Source organism: Carassius auratus, chromosome 8, assembly GCF_003368295.1.
Source record: "Carassius auratus strain Wakin chromosome 8, ASM336829v1, whole genome shotgun sequence".
Taxonomy (NCBI): Eukaryota; Metazoa; Chordata; class Actinopteri; order Cypriniformes; family Cyprinidae; genus Carassius; species Carassius auratus.
Window position 1 is genome coordinate 17,452,945 of NC_039250.1, and position 25,372 is coordinate 17,478,316.

The 25,372-nt window shown below is 36.7% G+C and overlaps 1 protein-coding gene across 1 annotated transcript; it reads right to left on the minus strand.

The window, feature by feature from the left end:
- Nucleotides 1–1,036: 1,036 nt before the first annotated feature.
- Nucleotides 1,037–24,635, minus strand: slc25a37 (solute carrier family 25 member 37). Its single transcript, XM_026269959.1, has 4 exons — nt 24,294–24,635; nt 15,205–15,433; nt 14,955–15,011; nt 1,037–3,874 (listed from the first exon to the last, which is right to left on the minus strand). The coding sequence occupies exons 1-4, from the start codon at nt 24,483–24,485 to the stop codon at nt 3,327–3,329; spliced, it is 1,026 nt and encodes a 341-aa protein (XP_026125744.1). The 5' UTR covers nt 24,486–24,635; the 3' UTR covers nt 1,037–3,326.
- Nucleotides 24,636–25,372: the final 737 nt, after the last annotated feature.

Genomic DNA, 25,372 nt, shown 5'->3' on the forward strand with positions numbered 1-25,372 from the left:
ACACGTTTAGAGTAACACTGCTGCACTTCTTCACTGAAATGTGGCAAATATCAGAATAAGATATGTTTTCTCAGAGCATGGTTGGTAGTGATGATCAGAAAAGATCAACAACGGAATGTTGTTAATATTGGACCCACAAGCAAAACCTACACAATTTAAAATGGTTTCAAATACAATGTGCATTATTTTGAAACAGCTATAGTTTTGCAGAGCAATTACAGCTAGAAAGCATTTAAAAATGCTGGACCCAGAAGAAGCAAACCCATGGGGTTTCCAAAGTACAACACAGAGCCAAAGGGTAACGGAAATCTGTACTCAGTCAATCAAAAAAAAAAAAAAAAAAAACGGTTTTCCGTGACCCCTCATGAGAAATATCACCACATCCGACTGCAATGACCAAACTAGGCATCCTAAAAAAGAAAAACCTAAAACACATCGCTATATAAAATCTCAATGCACCAAACGCCACCATCATTCTTCCCCAATCTGAAAGGTCAAATGTGTAATTAGTGATATATAAGCTATACTGTAATGGTAGTGAGAGAATAAGTCAATTTCTTTGGTTCCTAGATGCTCAGAGAAAAGAAACAGTGGTCACACACAGCAAATCAAGTACTAAACCAATAAGCATTTAATCAGAAGGCAAATAAACATCTCACTGGACCGGCATTAGGAACTTCCCAAACCTTCAGAGATGAAATAAACAGAGGACCGAGGACAAAAGTCCAAGGGAACAGGAAGTGAGAGAGGACACAGGAAAGGCACAGACCAAACAGAACACAGCGAAGTATCAAACGATTAATCACATCCAAAATAAAAGTATTTGTATACATAATATATGTGTGCGCATACTATATATATATATATATATATATATATATATATATATATATATATATATATATATATATATATATTCATACATTTAAGAAAAATTAGAGTACATTTATATATAAATTAAAATATATACATGTAAATATCTTCTGTATGTGTGTGTATTTACAATAACATAATACATATACACAGTACACACACATATTATGTAAACTCAAACTTTTATTTTGCATGCAATTAATCGCGATTAATCATTTGATGGCACTAAAACCTCTCTCACACCGTCCCGTCCTGTCGTCTGCATAGATTGCAAAGACGCAGTATGAACACTGGCAAACGATCAATGAATGCTAACACGAAGAGGCAAACGAAACACTGGCGCTGTGATATCAAGGCTGCAGGATGCTTCTGGTGTGCGTTTCATCCGTTGGTCCACAAACAGGACGTCCTGCATAGGATACATAAGCATCTTCTCAATCAGAAGTTAAAAATCTGATAAAATAGAATCAAATCAAAGTTGTCAAAATCCACAACTCCTACGAATACTATACACTATTTACAAACCCATTCCTCTACTTGCGTGATTATTGTGCGTGATTCCAGTGCAAATTCCAAGACCTTGAGAGCATGTGCATTATGTAATTTGATGGGTATAAAAACTAGTTTCTCGTTTGCAAAACTACAAAACTGACATATCGGGTCTCAATGGAGAAATGTGTGGAGAAAATTGTTTGCGTAAAGCCTTGCAAACATCGTTACATTGGACTGAATGTCAATTTAAAGGGTTAGTTCAACCAAAAATGCATTTACTCACCCAAACCCAAAAGAGTAAAGATGTTTTTAATATTTGGTCCATCTATTGAAAATTCACAGATCTAAAAATATCAAGTTTATAAATCCATATGAAATGATTGCGATTCTTCTGACCAGATGTTATGTTAAACAGAAGCTAACAATGGCTGCTTGGTTGACACTTGAAAACTATATTTTCTTCCGTTTACCATATCTGATGCACTCTATGTAAGGTTAAGTCCAAGTCCAAGCCTAAATGAAATCGGTTCATTATATAAAGCATTTTTATGATGCCGTTATTAACTCTTTGAGGCTTAAACATTTTGTTTGCGTGTACTTTCAAAGGATGGACAAAAATTATGAGAATATTAAAATGTTTTGTAGAAGAACAAAAGCTAAATCAGTTTAGAAATTATTTGAAAATTATTATATTTACTTTTCAGTTAACTAAAGCTTTAATTCACAGAAATTCTGTTTTAACTTAGCGTAAGAGGCCCAATTAGTCATACCTGCACCTGCTTGTTAATAACCTGAACAGCAAAACACTGAAAAGCCATCTTCTCTGGATTTTCCATGACTCATACAGCCTTGTTTTCATTCGTAACAAATTAAATATGCCCTCTACTCTGACTGAAAGGTCTGTTTCTGAAAAACAAGGCGAGCTTTATTCTGAACGGGCGACTGAATCTAGAGATCGACAGAGAGGCAGAGCACAAAGGATGAGTCAGCTGCATATTCACAAACCGCTCGGAAACAGAATAAATCTGCTCCCAGACTCTCAAAGAGATTGTCACAGCTATGAAACCTCATTAAGGAATAAAGATTTCATTCTGGGTTTGAGGTATTTGAGCTGCACGCTCTCAACTCTCAAGGTTTTAACACGCAGAAAAACTTCTAAAGCTGCAAAACCCACTGCATAGATCACATCTCATAATTATGTCACAGGATGGACTGCTGATATATCATCGTAGACAACTATGCCCTTAAAAAGCAAGAGGAAAAGTTATCTTCTACTGGTAAAGTTAATTAACAGAGGAATACATACACTATGGATTTAGAAATCATAAGGTCTTTAGTGTGATGGGATTTAAGCAGTTTGATTAAATTAGTATCAAATTTGTAAAACCAAACATGCAAAGCTTGAAGCTCAGGCAGCTTTCATAGATGATTAGGCAATAATAATAAAAATCGGTCTTCTTGTTGAGCAACACAATTCAGGAATGACTTAAATTATAAAATACTAACAAAAATAATAAAGTATTAAAAGCAAACTTTCCTGAACCTCTCAAATATAAAAAAGTCCATAAAAGCCAATCAAATCAAATAAGAAATGTTCTACCGCACGGCTTTGTTGTGTCACTGAGCAGACGGTGAGTGTGCATATATAAATACACACGCACACAATCACGCTTAATCAAAAATATGTTATGCAAGTGAGAACACAAACAAAACATCGACTCATCTTTACCTTCCTGTTTCCGTCATGTTTACAAGAAACGTTCTGTAGTGTGCAACATTCTTGTAACAACAACATTAAACTCTTCCAATAAATTAATACGTTAGCAACAAACACAGAAGCTGCTGGGGTGTCTACTGCATAAGAAATGAGCGTCTACATTCCCCTTTGAGCCGAAGGCGTCTTCCGTTGATCCTCACGCTCACTCTTTGGATGGGCTGAACGGATTCAGTGCTAGCGGGACTCATGTAGTGCTGGCCTTGTGAGCGTCTCTCCTCAGCTCCTGGATGTGTGTTTCCTGTTGGGTCAGAAAGTATTTGAAGAACTCGTACACAGACCAGGCGATGGCCGTAGACGGCATCTGATAAATCACCCGTGCTCTGATGCCTTTAAAGAAGGCCGGCACGCCGCCCAATCGGTACACTGTCCTGAGCGCGTTGACCATGCCAGAGAGATGTCCGCTAACATGTGCGGAGCTGAGCGCCACGTTCTCCTGCGTGTTTAGCAGCGTCTTGCACACGTCTAGCGGAGTGGTTACAGCAGCAGACACGGCTCCGGCCGCCGCTCCGGACAGGATGTGCGTCTCGGGCCGGTACTGGCGCTGGGGGTTAAAATGTTCCTGCATGAATTCGTAAGTGATGAAGTGGACGGCCTGGAAGGGGATGTTCATGGTCAGCTGAGTGCTGTAGCTGCGGTAGAAGGCGGCCAGGCCTTCCCTGCGACTGACCGTCAGGACGCAGTCATACAGGCTGCGGTACGGAGAGTTATACATCTGCATCCTCTGCTTCACCACTGAGAGAGAGACAGTGACAAAAAGATTTCATGTGAAACTTTACATAAAACTTTTAATATTGACTGTACTTATCATTCTCTGGCAAATGCAAATAGGTGATTCTATGCTAAGTCTTATGAACCATGATTTTCATGATTAATAATCAGAGTTGGGAAGTAACTAGTTACATGTAACAGAATTGCGTAATTTAATTACAAAATAAATGTAACTGTAATCTGTGTGAGATTAAATTAGTCACTTACAAAAAATGTAATTTCAAAGGGGGTTACATCAGAATACTTTCACAGAGTTTTTTTTTTTTCTTTTCCAAATTGCATTGACTGCTCTAAAATATGAGACAAATGTTTCAGGAGTTTAGGACACATGATTATTCAATAACTCTTATTTGCTATTTAGGTTTATGTATATGCTTTAGTTTTTTTCTTCCCAAGGCATTGTTAGATGCCAGTGGTTCCAGTCACTGCTATGCAAAGGTTTGGTTTTAAAAACAGTATAGCACAGGGACGTCGTTAGGCCTATTTTAGGGGGGCTGAGGCTGTCCCGAAATGTTTCTAAGCCCCCCTAAATGATAATAAGAACAACAATAACAATTTGATTTATCAACAACCATTTCCTCATTCATATTTAGATGCAAAAAATGATATATATCCAGCTACAAAAAATAGCTGAAAAGTCTGAAAAAAAAAAAAAGTTGGACAAAGTACAAAGAGTCATTGTGCTAAGATGAAGCACCGCACCGTCTCGTTGCATTGGTGTGATCCGGCAACTTTCAGAGCGTTGCAGACCGGAGCGCTGCAAGTAACTGGAGGATTCATCTCATCTCGTCGTTACTCTAGTTTGGTCTGAACTCACTGTGCACCCTCCCACTCACACACTGATACACACGCTAATGGTGAAAGGAAGATTGGGAAGTGTCGTGATACAGAGTGAAATTGTATGTTGTTTTTAATTACCTGCTAACCTTTAGCTACATTTTCTTGAGGTAAAGGAAAGGGGATATTTTGGTTTGCTATGGAAAACTGTAGTCTAGTAGCTAGAGTGAACAAGCAAAATACAAGAAATGGTTTACTTAGCAAGCTAATCACAACTCTTTATTCTTTGCCAGTAATATAACCCATTTCTAAAATAGGCATATTCTAAAACAATATCAACCCCCATAGAATGTTGGGGTCACTGAAAACTAAATGTCATAGGGTCCCTGTTAATGCTATTACCGTTGTATCCTTCAAATCACTGAGCAAATGAGATGGATATTTGAAGATATTTTAGCAGAAAGAAAGAGAAGCAGCCGCAGGAGATTGGCAGGCCAGTTGATTCTGAGGGAGCCGGTGTGATTGAGGTCAGTAGTGGTCTATGTCTAAGGATTGGTTTGTTTTCTTCTAACAATAAGCATTTGTTGGCAGGTCTAGGCACTATGCATAACCTAAACTAAATTATTTCATTATATTTATTATACATGCTAGCTATATTCTAACTAGGGCTGAGACGATTATAATCGTGATTAATCGCATCCACAATAAAAGTTTGTATTTACATAACAAATAAATGTATATATATGTTTATATGTGTTTATATTTATATATATATATATATATATATATATATATATATATATATATATATATATATATATATATAAACACACATATGCTTGTATGTGAGTGCTAAGATTTTGCAAACTCAAGTTACAAAAACCTTGGGGTCTAAGCCCCCCCTGTCTTCCAATCCTAGTGACGTCCCTGCAGTAGCCGCTTTTCCACTTTCGGGCCAGTGCGAGCCAGGGCTTAAAACGGGCCGGGCTAATAGCCTCAGGCCAGAAGCAACGAGGCCAGATTAGCACAGAGGTTTCCACCATCAGGCCTGAAGCTCCGCTGTGCGTCACTAAAACATGCCCTTTACACGCCTCTCAGGAACAATGTCACGAAACCCCATCATTTCACAAACAAAGAGAAGTTATCAGAAAACTAATAAGAAATAAGTCACTGGAACATGCGCGATCACACACGAACACGATAAAAGCAGACGTTTGTTTGCATGCTTTGTTAAATATTTAAATTCAAAAGCATGTTTTACTATAATAAGTGATACATCGATCATAATTTATTGAAAATTTGTCACAGAAATAAATGTATTTCTAATTTATTTATTATTTTTAACGCTGAACGTTATGAAAGTAGTCTGCTTATTCAGTCAAGAGGGTTTCTGTTTATTTGTAGTCACATACATCACATTTAGAATGAATGTTAATATTTCTATTTTTATGAAAGATCCCGAACAAAAAAACATTAGGCTAAATTTCATGACATAGGCCACGGGGAGCTAAACTCTCAAAACGAGACATATGACGGATAAAATATGTTACTACACGATTGTGATAGAGAATAAGAAGCTGACGTCTGATTTCTCCAGCGGTCATATTTACCATGTTTACTATGGTAACGTTAATACCTAGCTTGCATAGTCTTTTGCACCCCTTCTAAATATTTCTGGCTTTTATTGTGATTATAATCCACATTGGATTGGATCAATTTATTTCAAACACAAAACTTTTTAAAGTTTTAAATGTTGGTGTCATAGATGTTAGCTTTTTGAAATGATCCTTATAGAAACTCTGCCTTTGTTAATAACCACTCCTCAAGGGTTTTGTTGGGCCAAAAAAACCTGGCCATTGGCCCCGAGGAACCCCAGACAAGGCACGATCAAGCCTTGTGGTTCGTGCCATACTGAAATGGTGGTTTTAGCAAATGGGTTAGTTGTATTTTGTTTGAGTCTCCAGAGTCAGAGTATAAATATGTATCAAGACTCAATTCTCCTGCACCTTTTTTTTTTCAATCTGAACCCATGGAGAATGAGATGGACTAGCAAACCAGAAACATGCGGCTCTCAGTTGGACTGCCTTAAAATACTATAAAAGATTAGGGAGTTGTAACCCTCCTCTTTCGAATGGAAGGTACAAAAGCGATAAGCGAAACCTGGAGTGTTTCTTGTTCCAGATAAATTTAACAAATGTCTTCTTTATATTTGAAAAATTGAGTTAGGGGGATTGATTGAAACGGATATAGAATTGAAACTGGCTAAATTCGCCCATTGGTCTCTGACCATCATGGCCTCCTAACAATCCCCATATCTACTGATTGGCTTCATCACTCTGTCTCCTCTCCATCAGTAAGCTGGTGTGTGGTGGGCGTTCTGGCGCAATATGGCTGCCGTCGCATCATCCAGGTGGATGCTGCACACTGGTGGTGGATGAGGAGATACCCCCTGACCATGTAAGCGCTTTGAGTGCCTAGAAAAGCGCTATATAAATGTAAAGAATTATTATTATTATTATTATTATATAGAAATTTAGGGACTTTATTCATTTTAATGATGTTCACCCTTCCGATAGTGGTGAGAGGTAGAGACACCCATCTATTTAACAAGTTAACGGTCACTCACGTTTTTGAAGATAGACTTGAATGTGCATGATACAAACCTAAATTTTTATAATTCATGACTGAAAACATTTTGTAACATGATTTTTATGTACCATTTACATGGTAATGAAATGTCTGATTTTAAAATGGGTTTTAAAGGATGAATTTTGATATTTTATGTTTTCAAATTATATATAACTTCTGATGATTTCTAAAATGTGATAGAGAAAAAGGCAAAGAGGAAGTTGTTGTTTTTTTTTTAAACAAAGGTCAAAGCTCCTTTTGTAATGTAGATTTCTCAGGGTGCACTCTTGTCATAAATTAACCTATTACATTTCCTACATAATTTTTAACAAAAAAATATTGGTAAAATATATATTTGGGAGTCTTAGACCTTTCCAACGAGATCTATAGTTGGTCAAGATTAGATTAGATTTGATGGTGACAATTAACAGGTTAAACGTTCATTTACTTGAGCTATCAGGGGCATGAAGTTGGATGCAATCAGATCCTCCACCTGTGGAGTAACTTTGATTCCCAAATATCTAAATCCATCGATAGAGGTTTTATAGGGATGTTGAACTGTTGGATTCAGCCTTTCTTGCTCTGTAAGAAAAAATATAGATTTTTTATAGATATATTGATTTTTTATCTTCATATCCCGAAAATGTTCCAAAGTCATTAATCAAATTATTAAGAGTGGGTACTGAATCTTTAAGTTTAGTTAAATAAACAATTATGTTGTCTGCAAATAGGGAAATCCGATCTTCTAGGCCTGTAATTTCAATTCCCTTTATACCTGGACACATTCTAATTGCAATTGCCAGGGGTTCCAGGGAAATTACAAATAATAATGGCGAGAGTGGACAACCCTGACGAGTCCCACAATATAAATTAAAAGGTTTGGAGGTTAAATTATTTGTAATGACCTCTGCTGTCGGGTGAGTACATCAAATAAATAAGACCATTCGACTCTGTCAAATGTTTTTTCTGCATCTAACGACAAAATACACAAGTCTGTAGACCCATTCTTCTCATAAACAATATTAAGTATTCACATGATATTATGTAAGGCCTGTCTGTTTCGGACAAACCCATCTTGGTCAATTCCTATTAAGGAAGGCATGTTATCCTCTAATCGAAGGGCTAAAACCTTGGCTATAAGTTTGGCATCGGAATTCATTAAAGAAATCGCTTTATATGATTCACATCTGTCTTGGGGCTTGTCAAGGTTGGGGATGAGTGTTATTAAAGCATCTCTAAGAGAAAGGGAAGGGAAGCCCTCGAGTAAAGACTCTTTATACATTTCTAATAGCAGAATCGCTAATTTATCCTTAAAGGTTTTGTATATATCTATTGGTTCCCATCAGGGCCAGCTGTTTTACCACTTTTCATCTTTATTATAGCATTTAAAACTTCTTCACTAGTTAAGGGTTCGTCCATTTGTCTTTTGGCTTCACGGTCCATAGATGGAATCTAGAGATTATCTAAAAATATATATTGCTGCATACCCTGACTTGTAGATTCTGCAGTACATAATGCTTGGAAATATTTGGTGAAAGTTTCATTGATCTCCGTTGCATCTGAAGTCAGATTTTCAGCTGTTGTGTAAATGCTATTTATTGCTTTACTCGAATACAATCTAGTTTAATCTGCAACGCTGAAAGTCTGACCTCTCTCCATAGTCATAAAATGTTTACAAGGTCCCTTAAAAGTTTTTTACCTGCTATCTCCAAGTTTAACTGGGCCATGATCAGAAATCACAATAGACTCATAGGAACAGTTAAAAATCTTGTGAAATAAATTATTAGAAATCAAAAAGTAGTCTATTAGTGAAAATATGATTTTAGTGATAAACTATAGCATGAATATTCCTCCATGGATTGCATAAATCGAGTTATTTTATGAAACTATGAAGTGTTTTCCTACTTTGCATGTGAGCTGTGTCTTTACTGTTGTACCTATCTAAATTCGGGTTTAATGTTATGTTAAAATCACATCATATGATTAAATTTCCAGGTTGGGATACCAAAGTTAAGAACAAGTTTAAAAAAAAATTCTGGACTGTCAGAATTGGGCCCATACACGTTTAAATGGAATGGCTTTATGAATCAAAATCATTACTCCTCTTGAGTTAGATGTATATGAAGCAGAGAATACTTGGCCCAGCCACCTTCTACGTATTTTTTTAATATTTCACCAGATAAAAGGTGAGTTTCTTGTAACAGCACGATAGGTGTTTTAAATTGCTTAAGTCTAGTCATGACTTGTTTTAACTTGGAAAGTTTACCTAGCCCCCTAACATTCCAGGAAATAAATGTTATCTGAGATTCAGTTGACATGTTTTACAACAGCACTTTTCCATAACTCTATGATCATACACATAATGGATAGCAACAAATAGATTATAAAATAAAAATCCATTAGGGTTAAAAAAAACAACTTAAAATGCACTGAGCTATGATTTTGCATAGTCTTGAACGCACTTGAACAGAACAACTCTGCGTTCACCCCCTTCCCACCAAACTGCAAAGATTCTTCAACAGGATGGTCTGGTCCTACAACTAGGAACCCATCCTTGGCCAGTAAAAAAAAAAAAAAAAAAACATTAAGCATCAGCCTATCCACAAACAGCCAGTAAACAATGAATATAAGATCATCTCCCCTCAAATATTAGTTGAACTGATTCATTCTCAGAATGAGTCAGGTTAAATATGATGTTTTAACTTTGACAGATTAATACCGTCCGTTTACACATCCGAGTTAAACCGATCAAGAAATACATTGATTGTGATATCAGCATTGATAAATAAAACTGCATGACCTTTCAGTCAAATACTAGGATCTTTTCATTACTCTCCTGATGCTTCTCCGAATTCCTGTATAAATTTCTGTACATCTCCTGCCATCTCGCAAATCTTCCACTGACCCTTATACAGCAATCTCAGTTTGGCTGGATAAACAAATCTGTATGAGATGTTCAATGTCTGGAGACGCTTCTTCACATCATCGAATTCCTTTGGTTGTTTCCTCACCGCTACTGAGAAGTCATCACTTTGTGTTCCTCAAACTTCACTGTTCCCATCTCCCTGGTGGCTTGAATCACTCTCTGTCGGTTGCGGAAATTAAGGAATTTCAGGATCAGGATTAGTGGGTACAGTTGCGGCTTTGTCGGTGGCTTGCTGATTCCGTGTGCTCTTTCAATGACTACTGGGCTCGGTAGATGCTCCAAACACATCAAACAGCCACTTTTCCAAAAAGTTTACCACATCTTTTCCTTCTACTTTTTCAGGCCTCTTGACTAAATGTAGATTGCGGTTCTCTAAGTAATTTAAATCAGAGGAGAGCGTTACGTTATCCTCTTCGTTGGTCATGATAGCTGCACCCACTAGCTTAGCGCTAGCTTCGTTCCCGTCAGGAGTTTCCTCAGTATTATCCATGTTTTTCTTTGTGGTTCTTAGATTTGCCATGACAAATCCACAATCTTTGTTGCCACGGCTAAACTCGGATAATACTCAACTAGAAATCTGGCTGTTTGTGGCAGGAGCTTGGAGTCGTACGTCTACCTAGCTCGCATGTTGGATTCCGAGGGCCATTTTTTTACCTGCAACTTTATTTAGTTCCTGGTTCCTGCGGTGGAGAAACACAGAGTACCAGGCCGAGTAATTTTAGCCACACAAAGTCAAAATGTTGGTATTTCTTGCTCTGAGTCTGCCATAAAATCTCTCTCTATCTCTCTCTTTCTCTCTCGTCCTTGGTGGACATATACGGCAATTCACTTTTGCTTTATTTGAACAAAGCTTTATGCTGGAGAAATTATTTTTCAAAAGTTTTCTGCATATGGCCTGTTGAGGCTTTGTTAGTTTGTTTACAAAGGTCATAACTGGCACTATTTATGCCTGAGCCTAATGTAAAAAAAATTCTGAAGTGCAATGTTGTTTACATCCATTTCATTTATTGTTTTTGGTATTTATTCAAGTGGAGGGCTTTAGCATTTTTTTTTTTTTTTTCAGCGATTGACAGTCCATTGCTTTTATCGTTTTTTGTTGTTTTGTTCATTTATTGTGGATATTTAAAATGTTTTCCATTTTCAGTGTTAAATATTCTTTAGAAATAAAAGTTTATTGATCTTTGAAAAGGATTATTACCTGCATTATTATGCCATTATCATTATATTAGTTAAAACTGGTCTTAGAATGACAATATTAACATTTATCGCTAGGGGTGTGCCGGTTTCAGAATTGGTGATGACGGTTATGACGTGAGTCAAATGTGACGGTTCATAACATAACCGTCGGGGGTCCAAGTCAATTGGTTGTTCTTGGAGATAGCGGGTTAACTCCGTGTCAGCGCGCGCTCTGATCGGTAAAGGGGCAGAGATTTCAGACCTCCATTTATTAAGGAGATCTGTCACAAAACTCATCATCCGCGCCACCGTTTTTTGATCAAATTTCAAAGCCGCACCCGCCCGCCATCCGCTGATTGTTTTGGGGTATATGGCGATGCAATGCTTTGCTGATGCGAGCCGCAAAAAAAAAAGCCATTGCCATTTGCCCATTAGCTCCGCCCACTACCGGAGAAACTGGTATGTCTTCTGCTTGTTCGAAAATGAATATGAATAATTCTAAATTAAATCCATTATTTTGACAGGAGAAGACAACAAAGAATAGTTTACATATAAGGTGTTGTTTAAGCGTGGTAAGACTCTCGCTCTCTCTCTTTGCATGTGTGAGAAACCGCGCTATCAGTAAAGTGACGGTGAGCCGTGTGCCTTCACAAAGAGTTTACAGAGTGTCAAATACAGGTGCGCTGTGTGTCCATTGAGATGAGCTGAAAAGTTCAGATCGCTTGAAGGAGAGAGAACTCTGAAGCTCATATGCTGAAATTAATGCAAGCGTCATGCGCTTCAGTCTATGTAGTAAACAAACCTGCACGTCTCTGCCATTCATTAATTCACACAGAGACGCGCAGAACACGGATTTATATTTTAAACAACTTTTGCGGCTTAACATTTACAGATACTTGTCCATATGGAGATTTGATTTGATTATTTTATGCTAACTTTGGCAAATTCCATGACTGTCCATATTAAAATGCAAGTTTCATTTTCATGACTGGATTTCGAGATTCCGTCCTTGTTTTTTGCTTCATGGAAATCATAGAGCAAATTTCAAAGCCGCACCCGCCCGCCATCCACTGCTTGTTTTGCGGTCTATGGCGATGCAATGCTTTGCTGATACGAGCCGCAAAAAAAAGCCATTGTCTGTTCTAGAAAGGATGCAGCAAAGATATTTAATGCTAAAGTATGAGGCATAGGCCTACGCTGAGTTTCATTTACGATGAGATGTGCTCTAGTCTAGTCAATTGGTTGATGAAACATTTATTAAAATTAAGATAAAATTTGTACAAAACGAAATTCGTTTTTAAGAAAGGTTTTCTACAAAGCAAAATTTAATGAAGTGGTAAATATCATGTCTGACGATTTACAAAACTCATTAAGTGGTAAAAACCATGTCTCCCGATATATTGCGCATCTTATGATCCTATCTAAAAAATGAAAATAATTTTTGATAAAAAATGTTGGTAAAATTTTTTTTAATGACACGGTTTTGGCGGTTATAGAGTTCTAATGACGGTGTTCAACTATAACCGTCGGTCTCACGGTTATATACTAACCGTCACACCCCTATTTATCGCAATAATTTCTTGGGCAATTTATCATCCAGCAAAATGTGTTATTGTGACAGGCCCAGGGATTGGTTAGATTCTTGTGCTAAATATAGCCCATTTTTTTGTGCTAAATACTCACTTTTGGGTTTCGTAAAGTTTTTTTAGATCATGACTCTTTATGACATAATGAATGGTGGAAGTCCTTGTATGGGCATTTTTCCCAGAAGAGCGAACGCGCATCGACCAGAGAGAGAGCAAGAGCATGCCTATTAACACGCTTCACTCGGCACGCTGCAAGGTGACGGGACAATTTTCTAAAGAATTGTGTTTTTGGTTGTAAGGGAAAGATAACTTTGTTCAGCTTCCCGAAGAACCTTGCATTACGTAAACAGTGAATGCAGTTAGTGTTCCTGGGCAGCAACAGAGTTTCACAAGTGTATTTGTTGATGAATGTTTCATAAGCAAGGCCAGTTCGACGCTGGATTTACACATTGTTTGATACTGAAAATGGCGGGGTCCCAGCTATAAATGATTGCAGATATGATTCAGAACTGCAGACAGTAAATGAAATGGCATTAAATGTCAGTTTTTGTTGGTAATAATCGCTCAAGTGCTGGTCACTCATTAGCTCCGCCCACGGCGCGCCTCCAGGAGATCGGCTGTTTTCATAGAGAATCATAGAGCTGTATCTTTCTTTTAAAAAATATGATAAAACTAAAGAAATATGGAGGATACAGTACTACTCCATAGGTACTCAAGGTTAACATGAGATTGTATGAAACTGTGTATGTTATGCCCCTTTAAAGTCTGATTTTGTGCTGGATGTGCATTAAAATGAAATTATTATAATCAGAATTCAAGTGATTAAAGTCTGACAGTAATCAGTGTTGAGTACTATTGCAAGGTTAACCTTGCCCGCTGTTTCAAAATGATTAACAGTTGAAAACATCTGTTAGAAATGTAGAAAAGTAATAAAAAAATTATTAAAAGTAATCTGGTACATTACTTTAATAAAGTAACTGAAATAGTTACACTATTTATTACATTTTGAAGAGGGTAACTTTTCCAAAGTAACCTTCCCAACACTGTTAATAATAAAAAAAAAACATTAATGTGTTAAGGTTTTTTATTTTATTTATTTTTTTATTCAGCAATTATGTTCAAATCATATTTGCTAGTAATATACTGTAATTGCTCATTAAAAACACATATTTGTCAAGACATGATGTATTTTTGTAGGCCAAAACCTGAAAACAACTTTGCATTTTAGCACCTCTCGTTCAGTTTTTTTATTGGATCTTTCGTTTAATTGCCTAAATTAAGGTATTTGTTTGAAACAAGCTCAATATATTTCCTTGTTTTATTCTGCGACTTGAAATACATCAGTAAATGTGTTCATTTGTGAAAAATATCACAATCAAAAGTGTTGTCAAAGGATGCACATTTTGTGTTTACAAATACTTGTAAATTATTTTAATCCAGCAATATTGTTTGCATTATATCTACTGTACTAGTATTTTACTGAAATCTGCCATTAAAGAAAGAAACACATAATTAGAAAAAAAAAAAAAAAATCATATTCACAAGCACCACAGCTATTTCAGCCAACCGTCAATTCACTGTAATTGAGTTTTTCCATGCTCATTAAAATTTATATTAACTGTTATTAATTACATATGATACAATAATTCTAATAATAATATAATAATAAGAACTCATATTTTCGTATACATATTTTTCTAATGTCTAGACCAGGATTTTCTCACAGGGCTTAATGCAGGAAATGCAGATGTTGAAAATCTTATTTAAATAAATAACTTTAAAAAAAAAAAAAGTAAATCTGTAAAACTAAAATATGAATCTCTGGATAAAATTATTGTTAATGAAATGTGGAATTTCTTGGGCGTAATCTTGAAGACCCCAAAACAAACCACTTTACAGTGTACTTAAAAGTATTAAAATATAAGATTTATCATTGACTGTTGAAGAATACCTTCTGCTGGGTTCATGATAGCATCGTGGAGGACAGTGGCAACACTTCCTGCCACACCTGAAGTGGGAAAAGAGAAGAAAATTATGTATGAATTATAAATTATATATAAACCAGTTAAAAAAATCTTGTATACTGTCCTACTCAAGAAAAACTCTATATCAGATGGCCTGAGGATGAGTAAATTAACAGCAAGTTTTAATTGTGGGTGATCTATCCCTTTAAGACCTCACAGAATAATCCCTTCTCTTACCGTTAGCGATGTGACTGTTCCCTCCATTCTGTATGACGTCACTAAGGCTGCGCTTGATCCGCTCGTAGCAGGCGAAATAGAGTGCGTGTGCGGGACCGGCCCCCAGCACAGTAATGTTGAGGCCCCTCAAGGGCCGAAGGAGGCCCTCTGTCCTCATAATCCTCTTCAGTGCACCGTACACACTGCGGTACTGAGCCTTTGGGTCTGGCTGTAAACTCTGCATACGTGTCTGTGGACAGAAAGACAGCAGCGAATAAGTCTATTAACCATAAAAAGGAGCAACAATTGATAAGCAAAACTAAACTTACAGAAAAACATTCACAAACAAAGTTTAGGAACAAGACCATATCATGAAGATCAGTTCTGGCATTGTGTAGGCCACAAACAAATTTCTGATGTTATGGTGTTTTATTCAATTCCACCAGAAAATATATAATTACAGAGACCCTAAAAATAGATATTTTCTGATAGAAACAAAAAGGATGGTTAAATTGTTAACACAAAAGGGGAAGGAAATACCATCAATATGTAGACAGAGATAGAAGCAGTCAATCTTTCTGCTTGGCCAACATTTCGGCTCAGTTATAAAAACATGCTTTGTTTAATGTGAATGATTTGGCAAGAATCCTCACAACATACACAGACCGAGGCCCACAGGAGCCAAACTATCAGAATAAAGCCTGATCCACAAACTGAAGCTTATTCTGCCCCCAAAACAGCCCACTCAAACTTGAAGAGACGTCTGAGCAACAAAACCAACCAGTTTCTTGCTGCCAATTCTTCTGGAGGGAGTATCCTTTTATACTGGCTTCCCAGACTTTTTGACCACATGTGATTATTTGTAAATGTTTTAAAAATCATTCTGATTCAGTCTAATTGTCTAATAGTTATTCTGATCATTCTGGAACAATTTCAAATGATTCACTGAAATTAACTCATACAGTATAACTTGTTAGAACAATTTCCTCAATACATCTGTAATATCTAGCCATTACTGCATTTGAGATTGCTTTATAACAGAAGGAGATACTGACTGCAACATGCATATGATGTCAGATAATGGAGTGAAAGAATAATTGAAGTATGTCTATATAGTCCATGTAAAACAAGTTTAAACCAAACCAAAATACTTTTTTCAATCATTTTTATTTTCCTTTTTTTTGTCCCATTTGTCCTTCATATTTTACCTTTTGAACCTAAACACTAGACAGGCTGGTTTTACCGGTTACAGCTTACTTTAAACAATATTATTACAGCTAATCGCAAGTGTTTAATTAGCTCTTCTTTAACTAGAGAACTAGACAAATGCTCAGATGTGTTTAACTTGCCCTAAACTTTCATAATAAAATTCCTGTCATCAAACAGCAACAGCTTGAATATCCTGGAAGAACAAGAGAGATCTCCCTGAAAACATTCATCAGGATGGACTGAGCTGTTCCAAACAGATTTAAAGGGATAGTCCATCCAAAAATGAAAATTAGATGTTTATCTGCTTACCCTCAGGGCATCCAAGATGTGGGTGACTTTGTTTCTTCAGTAGAATACAAATTAAGATTTTTAACTCAAACTGTTGCAGTCTGTCAGTCATATAATGGAAGTAAATGAGAATCACGGCTTTGAGAGTCAAAAAAAAAAAAAAAAAACATACACATACAAAACCAAATTAAATCCTGCTGCTTGTGGCGATACATTGATGAATAAAGACACAAAACGATCGGTCTGTGCAAGAAACTGAACAGTATTTATATTGCTTTTTTCCTCTGATTCACACAATGTTCGAGAGTGCATTGACAGCCTCAAGACATTTCTTGGGACATTTTTTATGTCCGCAAAACAAAACACACAGTCACATGGTTATTCTGACACTGCAATAAAAATAAAATAAAAATCCAAAAATAAAAAGTATTATGTTACAATTCCTAAATATCTTGTTACAACAAACTGTAACACTCTTAAGTGGTTTATCTTGGAATAATGACATATGTATTGTATGTTTTCCACATATTATTACACATGAACATGAAATAGATGCAGATTGACATGAGAAACATAAAACAGCATAGGTAAGTTAGTTTTCTTTAGTTTAGCAGGAAGTGGAAAGACTGGCCTTGCTGTAATCTAAATTTTTGCACCTTTTAACAAACTGAACTGGTTACTATCAAGTAACTGTCACAGAGGGGGGGTGACAGTCATGACAGGAATTTGAGTGTGTATTGTACTCACATGTGTGTGTGTGAATAACGGCCTGTTAATCAATTTCAAAACGTCCCTTCCCAAATGCAAAAGACACTCCTTCACATTCACACCCTTCTGGACATGTGAGATTATGACCTCTGCCCTAACCCACCCATCAGCCATGAGGAGGGACTCACAGCAGCCCATCCGTTCCACACCGATTACTGGTTATACCCTCTAGTCACCACCATCAGGCCCAATGTTTAAACCAGCTGCCAACTTTCACCTGCCAATGAAACTGCAGTTTATTTATTACATATAACATTATAGGCTATTGGTTTAAATAATTGTTGTTTATGATGATGGTTTTAAAAAATATTTTTGGCCTGTTTGTGAATTTAAAAAGTAACGCTTGCATTGAGACTATAGGTGCGTGTTATTTGAAGGCCAAGTCCCACTAATGTTGTGTTTTAGTAATGTTAAATAAAAGAGTTAACGTAAAAGTATGTAATTTTTTTCCAATGTAATCAAATATTGCGTGCTTTCAGTGGCATCAATGGCGATTACTAGATTTGTGACATTGTGACATTTGCTACACAGAGCCATTGTTTACTGACAATCTGTACAAAATATGATCATGGTTTGGTGCAGCATGTAGAGATTTACTGCTGATTACAGAACCGGCATTACTGACAAATGCACATTAAATATTGGGCGATATTTATCGTGCATCCCTAAATAACATGGTTGATATGCAGACGTTGCACTGTAAACTGAAATTATTAATATACACATCACTCTGACAGAATTAGCTTAAAAGTCTTTTTGACTTTATCCGTCATGTTTATTTAAATTATTTAATTGGGGGTATTAGATTAATGCCGATTTATTTTGTTTATTTATATTTTTTACTATATTATTTTTACAGTTAATCCCATGTCCAACAAATAAATACACACATGGTCACGATTGGAGACAAGGCATAGCTATTTACAGAAAGATTTCATCCCCTTGGAATTATAAGGTTCTAACGGCCGAGTATGTATTCATCTGTTGGACATGGGATTAACTGTAAAAACATGGTATAACCCGGGATAACGGGTCTATTGGCTAATGAAACCATGACTGACAGGATTGTTTTTCTTCTTTTATACAGTATAAAAAAAGATGTCTGCATATTTTAGTAGGCCTATTACTTTCATACTCTGTCATGTATAGCACAGAGTGAAAAAATAATATTTGATTCATGAACAAATTCATTGACATATATATAAGCTAAATTCGCCCATTGGCCTCTGACCATCATGGCCTCCCTAACAATCCCCATATCTGCTGATTGGCTTCATCACTCTGTCTCCTCTCCATCAGTAAGCTGGTGTGTGGTGACTGTTCTGGCGCACTATGGCTGCCGTCGCATCATCCAGGTGGATGCTGCACACTGGTGGTGGATGAGGAGATACCCCCTGTCTATGTAAAGCACTTTGAGTGCCTAGAAAAGCGCTATATAAATGTAAGGAATTATTATTATTATTATTATTATTATTATTATAAGACTACAGGAAAAAATTAAAGACAATTGTTACACCTCATTTTTTTTTTCATAAAAAAAAAAAAAAAAAAAAAGTAGATTTTTATTTCCAAAATGAATCAAGCTAATAAAATATAAACACAGCTTACATTACAAACTCTTTCATTTGAAACTACGCCGTGGTTGCCTAAATAAAGTTTGAATACATTGAATACATGAAAATCACCGCATCATATAATTTGTGTAAGCCTATATGAAACACAACTATTGTGGAGAATAATGCACGGCAATCAGCTCTTCTTTTTTTTTTGTAAGTGCCGTTTATCGGTTTTATGAAGAGTTCTTCATCTTAATATGAAGTCGCAACTACAAGAAAAAGCAGCGTCATTCATCCTGTTTCTCTATTCTGGTTCTTCTGCTATTGCTGCATCTCTCTGAATCACACCCTGTCTCTTACTGTACATGCATCACAATATTACCAAACACTGAGAACCATGTGATCCGTTAAAGATCCATTTCAGTCACAGACTACAGACTACCAACACATTAAAGTGGGTGTTAGACCATATTAAATGTCCTTTGCAATGCAATTATCTTCCCATAATATGACATTTTAGAGTGAAACCAAATATCCTTTCTTTGAGAAACAAAAGTTGGGCGTAACATGACAGTGACTAAATTGAGAAAAGTGGAATGTGACAGATTTGCTGAAAACATAAATAGGGTCAATTTCATGTCACCTCTACATTTAATTATGGAAAATGAATTAATGGAAAGCCACCTCATGTTAAACCTTGAAAAAGAAGCACCATGTGCACCTTTCTCATTGTCCATGCAGAGACAGTAAGTGTGTGTGAGTAAAGGTCATATGGAAAAGCACACCAAGTGTCCTGAAATGCTCTTAAGTAGTGCTTCTAGAAAGTGACGGGCCTTGTACAGCTGGCAAGTTCCCAATTATTTCTCACATACTGGAATTTCCAGTTTCCCTACAGCCTGAATCACTACAACAGACACATGGTCTCCAGAATTGCAGCATCACATTTGTTTAGTTTTCAACAGGACATTTAATTACCAACTATACTGCAATGACAACGTTTAAGGCACACTTGTCTGCTTTAAAATGGCCAATGAAATTGAAGCAGTCACTTATGAACATCACTAACAAATCTCTGTTTCCCTTGTTCCTGAAGGCACTTTTTTTAAACCATGCAAAAGCAAAAAAGAGGAAGTATTTAAAGCAAATTTTTTTCTGGCTGTATGACAAATGATTTACTAGTCTGTCACGCAAATCATTGAAGGTCAACCTTATCTCCTGTAATAGGGGTAATATAATCGTTTATAATTCAACATTAGTTCAACATTACAGGGATACTCCACCCCAAAATGAAAGTTTTGTCATTAATCACTTATCCCAATGTTGTTTCAAAGCTTTAAAATCTTAGTTTGTCTTCGGAACACAATGTCAGAAATTTTGGATTAGAGGTCGACCAATATATCGGACCAATATTTGTCATTTTTTTTTAATATATCGGCATCAGCCGATATCCGTGTTTAGTGGCGCCGATTTAAAGTCAGGCACGTCCGCGGGCAGCCCCGTGTTATTGGTGTGGTGGAAAATGCTGCTGCGGCATATGAAGGACCCAAAGCCAAAACCTTCAGAAGATTCAACAACAGGTAAGGCTTAAATTCAGATATTTCAAAGTCTTATGGACATATATGTACTATATATTACTAGCAAACTATGATGTGTTGCTTCACTTACTGAAAGAAAAAAAACAAATAGCATAGTACCATTGGAAACTGTCATACATGGCTTTTGGTGCCACAGCTGGTTAAAGATCTGCTTACTTGCAGTTAACTTTAAAGGGGGGGGTGAAATGCTATTTCATGCATACTGAGTTTTTTACACTGTTAAAGAGTTGGATTCCCATGCTAAACATGGACAAAGTTTCAAAAATTAAGTTGTACGTTTGAAGGAGTATTTTTGTTCCCAAAATACCCCTTCCAGTTTGTCACAAGTTTCGGAAAGTTTTTTTCGAGTATGGCTCTGAGTGACTTTAGATGGAGCGGAATTTCCTTATATGGGTCCTGAGGGCACTTCTGCCGGAAGAGCGCGCGCTCCTGTATAGCAGAGCACTGAGAGCACAACAGACATTCACTGATCAGAGCGAGAGCGTTGTGAAAAGTCACAAAAGAAGTGTGTTTTTGGTTGCCAGGGCAAGACAACCCTGCACAGATTACCAAAAAAAAAAAACAGCATTAAGGGACCATTGGATGGAGTTTATTTTTACAGAGCATCAACGGAGTTGTGCAAGTGTTTGTGTTTGTTCCCTGCATTTCGAAGATGCTTGTTTTACAAACAAGGCCCAGTTTGACGCCGGATTTGCACATAGTTTATTTCTTAAGGATGATGCAATCCCAACGAAAAAGGGTCACAATCGTGTGTTGGAACCACAGGCGGTGAGTAAAACTGCTTCAAATATCTCTTCCTCCTTGTTAGTGCGTCCCCTCCCATGCCGGAGACCCGGGTTCAAGCCCCGCTCGGAGCGAGTCGTTGCCTCTGCTGCTCTCGTTCAGTTTCAGCCTCTGGATCTGATTCTGGATCATAAATAAACGGCTGAATCTGACTGTAAGCCATGGTTTGTTTTGGATGATGTTTTTTTTTCCTCACGGTACTCGCAACTTTCAAACGCTCTCGACGCAAAAGCCTACTGGCGCTCGTGATTATTTAGCTCCGCCCACACGTCACGCCTCCAGCTTAAATTTGTGGAGCGGCACCACATTACACTTTAAAACCTTAATTATGTAGGAGTATGAAAATGTATTATTATTATTATTATTATTATTATATGTTTATAAACTTTTCAATCATGTAATATATGTACTTGTGTGTGTTACATTTATTTAAACAAATATTTAAATATTTCATATAGAGAGATAGAGAGTATTATTAACATTTTAAAACTTGACTTTTTCTGCCTACATGACTTTTTCAGTTTACTCTCTGTGTCTACCATCACTAACACACAAACACGCACGAACGCACAAACCAATTACAGCCCAATTCCTTCCAGGTAAAGTCCAGGGGCCTCTGGTTGGTTAGGCATGAGACGCATCTCTGTGGCTATGTGCTCTCCAGACACGTAGTACGCGGCTCTCAAACGTGTAGCACTATGGCGACCAGCAAATGAGTGAAATCTGGCAGCCACTAAGGAAACGATAACAATAGCCTACGCAAGTCCCACACAAGAGATGCAGAGCTCAATCTGGCACAGTGACAGACCACTTTCACTCACAAGCTCCCAAAAAGACAAAGTTAGGACACTTTTGTCCCGCCGTAACAAACTCCGGGAAATGGTTTGTGAAGAGACAGAGCTAGAATTCAGAGTTTAGTGAACTCGCTGCCAGGCTGATGTTTGAATGAACTGTTGTTTTAAAACTGAAACGAGGCTAGCCCAAAGATTAGCGCTACACTCATGCACAAAATCACCTGAGTGGCATTTCCACTCAACATCATGAGACGACGCTTTCACCCTGGATAAAATATGTCCAAAGGGGAGAAAAAGAGACAGCCTTTTGTTCCTCAAAAAATGTATCTGGAATAATGAATCTGACCAAGACAAGTCATGCTGACAGTGACTTAACTCGTTTGTTTCATCTATTCGAGGAGGCCGTGGCCTAGTGGTCAAAGATCTAAGCTGCTAACTACAAAGTCATAAGTTCACACCCAGGGAAAAGGGTGAGCCATAAACTACCACCATTATGACTTCGACCCATTAAACCCAAGATTACTCAAGGGCAGACTATCCTTGTAATAAATATACTTCAGAAAGTCTATAGGAAAGCCCTTGTGAAAAGGAAGTACACTTAAGCATACATTTAAAAAGAGTTCTTATTTTGGAGACACTTTTAAAAGAAATACTTCAGTGCTAATTGTATGGAAGCCCATTTCTGCCACAGAATTAAACAACAACTTTTTACATTACAATTCTGACATGTTTTCTCACTTTTTTGTTTTTGTTTCTCAGAATAAATGCAGAATTCCGAATTGTGAAATGGGAACCCGGAATTGTAAAGAAACAAACTCAGAATTCTGAGTTTATATCTCACAATTTTATTTATTTGTCAAAATTTTATTTATTTGTCAAAACTTTTTGTTCTCTAAACTGGTAGAAGCAAAGTTTAATTTGTGAGATATAAATTTAGAATTGTGAGGGAAAATTGTCGGAATTATGATAATAAAAAAGTTATTTTTTTATTTCTTTCAAAGTTAAGATTACATACAATTAAATGGATGTTATTTAAAATTAAATAAAATTGTATTAAAGTTTAAATTTATATTAAATGCAGTTATTGAGAGTGCATTTGACCCTGTTAAATAGGGCTTAGGTTCATCTTTAAAAGTAATTTTATAATTCTATGGTCTTTGAAATATGGTTATGGATGTAAAAACAAGCATTTCTGGTAAACTAAAATATATTTTAATGTCATTTACATCAAAACTGGCAAGTCATGTAATTAGAAACAATTGTTAATTTAAAATTAATTTGAAATGTGCTGTCGAATGTTAGTCAACATTAAAATAAGTATACTTTATAGCATGTCAAAAGATTATTTAAAGAAAATTATTTAAAATGTAATTTTAATTTGAGATGATTATTAAGTACACTTTTAGAAAGTACACTTAAGTGTGTTAGGAAACATAGCTATAAACGTTCTCTTTAAGTGCACTTAAGTTTTATTTCATTAATATTATCTGTAAGTAGTTTTTTTCTTTCTTTTTTTTATAATACACCACAAGTGTGCAATTAAACACTGCTTTTTGACAAAATAAGTCTCCTACTTAGTTCACAAACGCACAACTAAGATATCTTATGCATGATTTGATGACGGAGTATGTGCTCTTTTTTTGTATTTACAGTATGAGTATACCATTGACTTGTAGCAATTATGAGTGTTAAAACACTATTGTAGCAAGCTATTCTGCACTGTAAATACATAGTATTTCAATCGACTAAACCCTGAATGTGTTAAGAACCTAAAAACATTGAAATGACTGTACAGAGAGAAAAATGAGGTGAGGAGTTGAGCTCCTTTAGCAGCGTCTGGAGAGGAAGTGCACTAAACTCGTAAACTGCACAGAGAGCTTAAAACACACACACGCGCAAAAAAAATAAGCATGGCCGACTCTGCTGGTTTAACTTAGTTGTTGTTGTTGTTTTGGACCGATTTGAGAAGGTTTGAGTCATCAGGTCATTTGCCATGCTGATCGAGCCGAACTTTGTTTTAAAAGTTAGCTTGACGGCTACAGGGCTGTCCAGGGCTGCTAACAGCACACTAGAGTCCCTGATGAATGTTATAAACCCTGCTGTCTGCGCGGAGTTACCTTGACCGAGTCCACGGGGTACATGACTGTGTGCTCCAGCACTCCGGCCACGGCGCCCGCTGTCATGTGCGTGCACAGGGACGCGTGAGCGGGCAAACTCTCGTAATCCGCGTCGCCCTCCGACGATCCGCCGTCGCTTTTCACCTCCGACATCTCCAGACTCGCCAGGACCGTGTCGGTGCGCAACTCCATGCGTGAGGGGCGGCGCTGGGAAGGTTTAAACGCACGGCTGATGCGTGGAGATGTGAAACGGCGGCAGCGGCACGAGCCCGCACATTACTACCACTACCACTGACATCGTCATCTCAGCGACGCCGCGACGTCACCATGACGCAGCGGGCCCGCGCCAGGCGATGAGAACGGTAAAGTGTGAAGGAAGATGTGTGACCATTAAAAAAGTACAGTGATGTGGGAATTCCTGTCGAGTTTTTTTTAGGGTGATACTTCTTTTAAGAGGTGTTTTAATACTGCATAGATTAGGAGTAATTATTATATTCTAGTCCGTTTCGTCTTTATTAACTCATTATAGATAATGGTCTTATATGAACAAAAGACTACTATTGAATGCTTTAAAGGGACTTTGTACTTTTTTTGGCATGTAAGATTCATTTAGCTATTCGGTTCATTCGAACGACCAGTTGAAAATGATTCATTGATTCATTTGAGTCATTAGTGAAAAGTTTTCAAAAAGCACATGCACAGGATTTGTTATGTAATAAATGTTATTTATATAAACTTACTTTTAATAATACTCTAGCTTTCTCGATTAAATGTGACCCGTGATGGCAAAATAAGTCACACACACACAAAAAAAGTTTTATTTTCACATTCTCCATTTAAATCTTGGAATTAATGTGTTCCAGTTTAATATGTTCAGTGTTTGTTCCAGGACGTGTAAAAAAAAGGCCTGCTTTAAAAAAAAAAAAAAAAAAACAATATATATATATATATATATATATATATATATATATATATATATATATATATATATATATATATATATATATGTTTTTTTTTGTAGCTGTGTTTATATATATATATTCTGTCTAATGCTGTTATTTTATAGAATGGATCCAACT